The sequence below is a fragment of the Pseudopipra pipra genome, chromosome 6 (assembly GCF_036250125.1).
Source record: "Pseudopipra pipra isolate bDixPip1 chromosome 6, bDixPip1.hap1, whole genome shotgun sequence".
NCBI lineage: Eukaryota > Metazoa > Chordata > Aves > Passeriformes > Pipridae > Pseudopipra > Pseudopipra pipra.
In genome coordinates, this window is record NC_087554.1 from 27,370,545 (window position 1) to 27,380,979 (window position 10,435).

At 37.6% G+C, this 10,435-nt stretch overlaps 1 protein-coding gene across 1 annotated transcript in view; it reads right to left on the reverse strand.

Annotated features, from left to right (window-relative positions):
* The window catches only part of SPTBN5 (spectrin beta, non-erythrocytic 5), a 97,390-nt gene extending 87,411 nt beyond the window's left edge, over positions 1-9,979 (reverse strand). Inside the window, 6 exon segments of the mRNA XM_064658121.1 lie at positions 2,352-2,580; positions 3,401-3,558; positions 4,051-4,167; positions 4,690-4,857; positions 7,385-7,558; positions 9,649-9,979. Coding sequence (XP_064514191.1) covers positions 2,352-2,580; positions 3,401-3,558; positions 4,051-4,167; positions 4,690-4,857; positions 7,385-7,501 — 789 coding nt within the window. The 5' untranslated portion in view covers positions 7,502-7,558; positions 9,649-9,979.
* Positions 9,980-10,435: the final 456 nt, after the last annotated feature.

Below are 10,435 nucleotides of genomic sequence, written 5' to 3' on the forward strand. Positions count from 1 at the left end.
ATGGTGGCCCAACAGAGTCTGGTAAAGATGCTAACTCTGATTCAATACTAACTTTTCAAGTCCAGGACATTTATCTGTTTCATCTGTGGCCTGATCTAACTTTATTTCAAGTTCAGGTAAATACTGGAGCAAACATCTAGAATGAAATCCATAATGAAATAAAAAGCCTTAGAGTGGAATTATCCTTTCTTTCCATTATATATTTTTTCCATCTTTGTATTTTTACTTCATATTATTTTTTTTTCCTCATCCTAACTTAGTAACCCTCCTGCAGATGTCAGGTTTAATGCTGAACGATGTTGTCTGCCTCTATCATTTCGCTGAGTTTTCCTGCTCCAGCCAGGCAGATTAGTGAGGGAGATGGCACCGAGAAAAGACCCAGTCCTTCCAAGTGATAATCTGCTTTTACCTACCAGAAAGTGCACTTGGCAATGAATAAGGGTCACAGTGTAAGAGGAGTAAAATAGCACCAACCTTCAGTGCAGGAAAAGCAGCCCGTGACATCAGGGCTCCCTTCTGTATTTTCTGCCATCGTACCCAGTTCTTGCTGAAAGATCCTAGCAAATGCATGGTCACCTCACATGGGAGAGGGAAAGGAGATTTACCTCCCAGAGCTGTTTCTCTCTGCCAACCTGGTCACACACTTAGTCTGAACTCAAAGGCTTCCTTGACACATTCAGGCTTCCCTCCCAATCCTATTAGTAAATTCAGAGCTGCCTATTTGAGAGGACTAAGGACATGAAGAGATTTACATCAGTTTCCTTCTCCTTCTGAACCTTTGTGTGTATCAGAAATGCAGGAAGACAGGAATGCAATATTAGAGACAGGCTAAAAATAGGGAAGGAGGCAAAGAGAGAAAAGGAAGCAGGTTAGTGGAGAGAGAGAAAAGAAATAATAAATATAAATGGAAAAAACAGTGAAGCACAAAAAGAACTGAAAAAGGACAGAGTAAGAAAACTGTTTCTTCACATAATACAAAAGTTATGTCTTCCTTGCTCCTTATAGTTCCTCTAATACATGCTTGATGACTCAAGGACTATTTCAGGTTTATCAAAAGATAAATAGTGTCTCCTGGCCAATATCCAGTGACTCATGTAGACCAATCAGATCCTACTGCCCACTCTCCTCACTGATGTCCAAACTTTGACTGAATTCCAAGTCCTGTTCTCATCTAATGTTTCTCTTCTGAGAACATCCTGTTCTAATACAGAGACTCATAGAGTATCTCAAATTGGAAGGAAACTATAAGGACCATTGAGTCCAACTCCCTGCTCCTTGCAGGACTACTTAACACCAAACCATATGACAAAGAGCATTCTTCAGACACTCCTTGCACTCTAGCAGGCTTCATGCTGAGGGGAGCCATGTTACAGACCACTTTTTCAGCTGACTAAACACTGCTTTTCACCTTGTCACCACCAGGGAAGCCTTAGTCTGGATTAGTGTGCCTCCTATTAAGAAATATATTCCCCCTCTCAACTGCACAGGCAGATCTCAGAATCCAGATGTTCACGGAAGACCCATCCTGGATGTGTAGGTTTCCTGCAGGCTATTTCTTTGTACTTTGGACAAAACCAAAATAGATTATTATAGAGATAGAAGAAAAATTCTCTCTCAGGGAAGTGGTCTTCAGTAGAACAACTACAAAATTCCTTCAGTTTTGTATCAATAGGATGCAAGTATTTTCAATATAGCTCAGTATTGTATGTGAGGTGAATTGTATATGGAAACAAAGAAAAAAATTAGCTTAGCAAAATTTAATAAAATTTTAATAAAAAATATTAATAAAAATTTAGCCAATTTAGCTAGCAGTCTCTCATTTTTAGTGTTTTTAGTGGTGGTGGTGTTATTGAATTTTTGTGGGTTTGTTCAGTTTTTTTGGTCTGGGGTTTGTTTGTTGTTTGGTTTTTTTTCCATTCTGTACCTCAGGAGTTAGAAAGAAAGGATGAGGACTTGGAAATAAAAATCCAAAGTAGTGTCATAGAATAAGCGATCATCTTTCCTATGAAATAAGAAAATTGTTGACTAGGTCTGCTTTTGCTTAGCTGTGTAATCTTATCCCAAGATGATTGAGATCTGTATGCCTCAAAATGCCTTGAAACCATATAACTTCTTAAGTGGAAACTGTGAGGTCAAAAAGGGATTCATTTTTGGTGAGATAATTGCAACCCCCTTAGAGATTGGAGAGTCTACAGGCACTTCTCAAGATACAATGTCTTTCAAATCTCTATGCCATTTGATTCAGTTCAAATGATCCTGAAGGTGAGCTTGCACAGAACTCCCCACATCTCCGACTTAAATTTATCTTTACATTTTTAACTTTTAACTTATGAAGACAGCAATGCACTTACTTTGGTAAGTCGCTTCTGTACTGTCTGGCCTTGTTTCAGTCTGGAGAAGTAGTGGTAATAGAGTGACACATAAGTCATGATGGATCTCTCATCTGGATAGGGCACAGCCACATCCTCAGCATCAAGCAGTTTGCTGATTCCAAGCTCTTTCTCAGCAACATCAAAGGCATTGTTCAGGTTTTTAATGGGCTGGTCCTGCCTCAGTGAGCTATAGTGGATAAGATCAGGCCTGGGCAAGGAGAAGAGCAGGACATGGAGGGGAAGAAAGATTTATGTTTGTTATAAATTCTTTCCAATTATAAACTATAAACTGTTTATTAGATTAAGGAATGTGAGATTAACACTGAAATTACTTTGACCCTGAACTTCATTCAAGAGCATTGCCCCTTTCCTACATAAGGAAAGAAAATTGCTCTTTATGAAATTGAAGTACCACTCCCAGCAAATCTCTGCCCTTCACTTATTTATCCTCTTCAATGATGCGTGAAAACCAAAGCCCACTGGAGAGGCAGTTCTGAAAAGGGAGGTGACTGCCAACTTGGGAAGTTAAAGAATCCCACTGTGGCATCCCGTATAAAAAGTAGCAGAACAGTTAATGGACAAAGAAATGTTCAAGGTTCTCTCATAGGTAGTTTCTCTCTCCTGCTTTGGGCTGTTTTCTTCACAATTCTTCAAAGGGACAGAGAAGGGAGAAAGAACGAGACTGAGAAGTTGCTTGCTCTGTTACAATTGAACCAGAAGGGATACATGCTCACAAAGTTCATACGACAAAACCAGTCCCTAAAAGAGTAACTTTAGAAAAAGAGCATTGTTCAGATCCGTGATATTCCCTTGGAAATTCACTGTTATGCCCAACTAAAGAAACAACGAAGCAGGAGCTTTTGGTTCTCCCTTTCTTAGAGAGAAAATACCCATCTAAAAAGAGTCTTTAGAGAGAAAGGGCAGAGAGAATTTGACAGTTTCTTGACAAAAACTTGTAATTCATACCCTAGAACAACTTGTGCCAGAGCAATGAGCAATTCTGTCTGAACTGATCCATCAGATCTTACCTGTGAGCATGTATGAGTGCATTGAAAGCCAGCCCATCACTCCAACTTCTGGAGAAGTCCTTCACATTTACATTGGAATAGCTGGCAGTTTTATGCTGACACCAGAGTAGTAAGGCTTCGTTGGCAAACAGAACATCAGCTCTGCCTCCAAATTCTTCCTGTTAAGAGAAATCAGCTTGAAAGATACATGGAAGTAGCATCAGTGAGTTTACACTTAGGTTTGTGAAGATCGCTTTGTGTTACTTTTGTCCTATTTACAAATCTGCTCAAAGTCATAACTTGCAGACTGTATCTGACATAAATGTAGAAAGATTTAAGATGAAAGTAGAAGTTTTATACTAAAATAAAAACAAATTGAATGAACTCAGAGAAACACTTTCTGAAGTCAAAAGTCAATAAAAAAATCAGTAGAAGAACATGAATATCCTATCTATCTCCATGCTACTGTGTTCAATCTCTTTGCAAAACTATGAAGTGGAAGTGGATTCAATTGCTATTAGAAATTGCTGGATGAGTAACTGGATAATATTATAAGACCTGCATGATCAAAGCAATCAGGAAACATTATGAAAGTGGTCCTTGCTGGCCCAAAACTCTACAAAGTCTCTGAAATGCTCCGATCAGACAAAAAGACTAAGATACAGTTTTACCTTATCAAGTTTGATAGATGAAATCTGAAATCTAAGTATGATGATCCAGATAAGTCCTAGGATTAAGGTTCTGTCACCATCTACGATATTCTCAGGACCAATCACTTTTACTTGTACCTGCTAATAAACCAATATCTGTTCAGCATAATAACACTCATGTCCAGTGCTCAGTGTAACAAACTGTTACTGAAAAGGATGTTCAGGTGTTTTCTTAAGGAAACAGGTTTTATGTTTATGTCTCTTCATTGGTCCACAGACCTGCAAGCTCCCATGTTCACACCCTAGCCATCATGTGCACCAAGGATGAGTTTCAGCAAAAGTATGGCAAAAGGATGGTGGTCTCAAAGATTTAAAGTTCCTATATGTATTTTGAAAACTGGTGGTTAAGGAGAGGAAAGAAACAGAATTCAATGCTCCTTTCTTCCAAAGAAGAGGGACATTAGCTGATTATAAATGATGTTACTCAAATAATAAAGAAATTCAAATCTGATGAGGTTTTTTTTCCCCTTTTAATAAGACCCCTATCTTCAAAGAATATCTTACTGTTTATTAGAGGGGGAAACTATAATGAACATAATATTATATTTACTTAGTAACATCCATAAACTGTTGTGATCTCTAATATCAATATTAACTTACCTTGGATTTCAGAAATGAGATGGCTTTGCTGTTGTTCTCTAAAAAATGCACTCTCATAGTTCCCCGGCTTGGTTTGGGCAAAACTTCTCCTGAGAGCAGCTCCAGGAGTTTCATGAGAGAGATGCCATCTTTCAAGTCTGTGTAAATATCTTCTAACTCAACCTTCACCTGTGAAGAGCAGTCAGACAATACAGACTCTGGCTTAATGATTGGCACACAGAACCCTCTATTTCTAAAAATAAACAAATAATACTTTCTTGCTGTTTCACTGAGTCTTCTCTATGACAGTGCATATATGCAAGGAGTGGTGAATCTTAATTCAGAAAAGAAATTAATTTATGAAAGTAGGCTGAAGTAAAAAAAGCAGCAACAACCCAACAAAAACACAAACCCACAACTGAGCAAATAAAGAAAAAAAGCATGAGATTTTGAAAAATAAAAACATCCGAACATTTGCAAAATCTAACATTTTGGAAGTGCTGTTATTTTTTATTTCAGTTCAAATTAATATTTTCATTTTTTTATTCTGAGCAATGCATTTCATTTAAAAATTGAGCTGATGATCCCATTCAATGACTTGATTTTTATTCCATAGTTTCAACGAAGTTTGTCACACCCTGCTTAGACCTGTGCTACCACCTGGTGTCTCCATACTTTTTGCCAGAGTCTAACACTAAGTGAAAGATTAAGATCTTCTACAAAAATGTGTTTCATTGCTGCCAGTAGTGAGGTCACCCAGTGCTTAGGTGATACAACATGACATAGTGTGTACTCTGACCGAACAAGAACTTGCCTTGGGTGTTTCCTTTTGGCCTTATGCCATTTGCCATCTAGAAGGGACATTAAAATCATACCACACACCTAACAATAATTTACTGTGATTCTGGACTTTTGGTAAATAATCATTTTGTCTTCAGGGAAAAAAAAACTAAAGTAGTATATTTTTTAATTCAGAGAATAGTTACATGTTAGGGGGGAAACAGGACAGATAACAGACATGTGCTTTTTAATTCCTGACCAAACATTAATCAGTTTAGGAGATCTTTTCTCCAGGGAAAGAGGAAAACACTGAAAGTGTAAAGTAAAAGCAACTCAGAGGGTCTTGAAGTCTGTACTGTGTGTGGAACAAGAATTTACAACTTTATCTGACTGATTATCTCCACAAACCCCCTCCCTGCTTAGTTGCCAACTTTGGGTTTTTTTCATATTAAACAAACTTAAAATTCTGCCTATGGTATATTACAATAAAGAAAGTTAAAGCTTTTATATGCTGTGACACTTCTATAAATGAATAACAGTTCTATTTAAACTTGTGAAGAGACAGACTTCATATATCTGCTTTATGCGTCACTCAGCAGTAGTTTTAATAGCTTTGTTGCATCATCCTTCTCATAAAGAAACGAGTCACACATTGCTTAACAAATTCAATCTAATAGCATTCTTAGTGCTAAAGTAGTCAACAATATAACTCGGAACACTGCAGTGTCCTGTAGTATGATCCAATCACGTTACAGTGTGTATTGGAAAGCTGAAACTACATTGCCAGGAAGACCTAGATAAGCTCTCAGTGTCTGCACGTCTCTTACCATATATGGTTTGGAAAGCTCTCTCAGGCTTTTCCCCCCATGCTTTTATGATACATGAACAAGTACATTGCAGGAAGTTAAGACTGATATTTTAATCTTTGAACTTGAAGGCATTTTTAAAATGAGAAATTATTTATCTATGGATAAACAGAAGTAATTTCCGACACCATAGAAACCTAACTTTCTGCAGGTGACAAAATCAAAATGTGTTTTGCATTTGTTTTCTCCAGTTAAGAAAAATAAGTTTGAGTTTATTTTGCTCTGCAGCTGCCATTGTACCAATCACAAATTTAAAACATTACACTGAAAAACTCCATCTAGTACTGAAACACTATATAATAGTGATGACCTAGAATAGATCCAAGAGGCCTGGTCCCGCCTGGTGTCCTCAAGGTCCATTTTCATGACTATCATCTACAGTCTGTAGGAAAGAAAATTTGGTTTGGATGACGTCATTCCCTACTGTGCCACAGCTACATCATTTGTGCTTTGAAATGAGCTTATCTGCAGTGAGTCTGGAGACTTGGAATATGTTGGAGTTACCTTGCACACCCAAATAGCCTGCACACTAATTCTGAAGATTTTTGGAAGTCTGAGAGTTACTGAAAACAAACTGGTCTGTACTTGCATGGCAGCATATCTGAAATTGCTAGAATTAAAGCTACTCTTTCAGAGTAGCAGCAGCTCAAGTTGAACTGATCAGGAAAAGCAGAAATTTTATTTTTTTGGCCAGGAAATTAAGAATTGAGCATTGTTTGGGGAAACGCAAACATTTGCAGATACTTAACAGGAAAAAGAAACAAATAAGGAGCTTCCTCTGAGAGGATCACCAATATACAATGGACATCACATTATGATAGGCTTATACATTCTACAAAAATGAATCTTGATTTTAGAGAAGACTGCTAACATGAACAATGGAGACAGATGTGAGGTAAAAGATACAGGCTGTAGGACTCCAGTTAGTCAAAGCTTTCCTTGCTTGCCTATATGTATAGTGCCAACATTCAAGAAAAAACAAATGTTAAAAATAACATAAAAAATAATACAGTGGGTGAAATAAAATAAAAACAAACCAAAAGAATCCCCAGATTGAAGGAGCTACCTACATTATTCCTGGAGAAGACATTGTTAATCCAGTTGGTAAAGGTTTTCTTTTGCATGGACATACGCTGCTCCTGCAGCTTTTTGATATGATCTTTTTCATATTCGGTATTCATGGTCATCTAGGAAGTCAGAAACCTCAGTGGCGTGCTGAGTGATGAAGAGATCTGCCAGGCCACCTACAAAAAACAGTCACACATCCAGTGTATATAGGAAATCCAGCACCAACAGGCATAGGATTCAATACCACACCCAGCAGAATACTTTACTTTCCTTCTGCTTGTACTTTGCACTTTAATGTCACTACCTTTATTCTTAACTTACTTGCATTCATACTTTTAAAATACATCTCTTGTTCAGGATGAAAATGTGACATGTATCGCTGTAGGTTTACTTTCTTGCTCTCAATCTCCACTCATGAGGGCAGAGTTCCCATGAGGACCACCACGATATGCAAGCCATCAATAACTTTCTTGGGTGTGCTTGAAGCACATGACAAAGAACTGACCTTAGACCCCATTAGAAAGAGAAATCTGCAAATCACTTCCAATCCAGTACTTGGAAGTGTGTTATGTTCTCTGAGGACTGGTTGAGATTCTGCTATTGGCTTTCAGATTACAGTACTTCCAACAGAAAGCAAAGAGCTTCTTAGAAAGGAAATGGAACCAACTTGTTTCTTTCCTCTTGTGAGTTCAGTTTTTGCATATGTATCACTGTAATGATGGAGACACATAATCATATCATACATAATCACATTAACAAGGTCCAAGGCTGGATGTCAGGAAGTAGTATGCCTTTTCCCTAGGCTGTCACAGACTTGTCTGCCTCATCCATGCTGAATATTTAGAGAGATATGAAAAAAGGAGTCTTCCCTTTAGAGTCTGTGATACAATAAACTGGATTTCAGCTCATGTGAGCAACTCTTCTGAAGTCACTTGGCTTATGTAGTAAATCTGCAACAGCAGTGACCTTGCTGTTATGAATGCAAGATAATAACTTTAAAAAAAATAGTCAGTTTAAGATCCACAGCTACAGACACCGTTAGTGACAAAACATCATCTGCTTGAACTACTGCCACAATTATAAGTTTTATCTGGATAACAGCCTGGCTCCAAAACCAAGAAACCTGTTGTAGCGGCGGGAGAGTGTTTCATTAAATTAAATCAGAAATGTTCCCTGTATTGGTAAATGATTATCATAAGACAGATTTGTAATAGATTATCTGCATTGTCAGGATGTAAAAGCAGTGCTTATTGCCAAAACTGGTTATAATGGTACATTACAGAAAAAAAATACTGCTGTCAACCCACTGCAAAGAGATAAGGGAATGAAAAATTAAAACCTCTGACAAACTGTGGCAGTGTGGAGCAGAGTGACCTGCTTCCCAAAATTCCAAGTCTGTTTTGCAAAGGCCAAGTTCTGAGCTATTCTGGGCTTTCTACCCTTTAAATCCATAAAGTATAAAATACTGGAAAAAAGACATTGTGTGTCCTAGCATGAGAAGACTGCAATAGGGAACTAGCAACAGCAGCCACTGCAAATGGGAAATTGCTTGCCTGATAGTTTTCTGTGCTCTGATAAGTATAAAGAATTTTGCCATTTTACAATATGGAAAGGTATGGAAAATGCAGAAGCAATCATTTGTTACTGCGTTTTTTATTATTGTTTTTTGGGGCAGATGTTTCTTAACCCCCAGTGCTTGACTTCTGCAAAACAGCGACAGCATTGAAGCCTGATAGTTCAGCAATAACATAGGGAAGGATCATGACTATCAATAAAAACCCAATGAAAGGAATAATTTAGCAAAGTTTGAAATAAAATTATAGAGAGATCATCACAACACTTTCTTATCTGGTGGGCTGGTTCAGCTCTGCCTGCTTTCTCCATTTGTAATAACCCCTATAGTTAACCCACATCATTTGTGTATTTGCCAAATGGTTCTCAGAATATCTGCAGGCTTCTTTTCTTCATTTTTTTAAAGTGTTTTTATCCAAGCAACACAGTCATGCTGAATAATAACAGTAATGGTTCCATTTAGGTGCAAAGGAAGCTTATTTGTTGAGCTACCATCTCACTTAACAGCTCACCTGTTTCATTAAATTAAATCAGAAATGTTCCCTGTATTGGTAAATGATTATCATAAGACAGATTTGTAATAGATTATCCGCATTGTCAGGATGTAAAAGCAGTGCTTATAGCCAAAACTGGCTATAATGGTACATTACAGAAAAAAAAATAAATCAAAGAATGTGAAAGAAATTACACTTACTCAGGTTTGGAAAAAGTCCTTCCTGACATTCGGCAGCTGGTCTTTCTAAAGAATGACTTCTACTACATCCACTCCTACATTCACCTCACTGTTTTCATGAAAAGCAACCTTTGATTTCAGGAACAGAGACCAAATATTTATGATCTACCTATGAACCTTTCATCTGATCTGAAGGAAATAACCCATCAGAACACAATGAATAAAGGTTGTCACAGGCGTTGTTCAATTCTTATGCTCAAAAATAATATATAAACTGCACCAAAATTGCTATAAACCAGTGAAAAATCACCCAGGTTCTGATGTTTTGGTAAAGAGCATCTTTCACAATTGCATTAAAGGCTCTGCCTGATCCCAGGTTGCTTTTCTAAAGGAATTCTTACCTGGAAAAGTGAACCTGACAATGGAGTCTGAAAATCAAAGTACAGCAGAGAGTACAAAGATCAGAGTAATATCCAAGTGGTTAAATTTGGATACAGAAAACGAAAAGGTCAAACATCAGGAATTTGCTCAGCACTCAGAACAGGTTTGAGGAAGCTTTTATTCACAGATATCTGCTGCTGGCAGGGTAAACTGGAGTCAAGCTGGAAACACCAGTTGATTCCAAAGTTTATTATTGATGGACTTTCATTGATAACAAAAGGGAATATAATTCCGGTGACTTATATAGATAGCAGTGAGTTCTTTCTGTCACTTAGAAGGTCGCACAAGCATGGAACACAGTTACCTGGCATCGTTGCCAGAAACCACAGAGTTGCTGCTGGGAACCACTGCTAGAAAATAGGCAGAC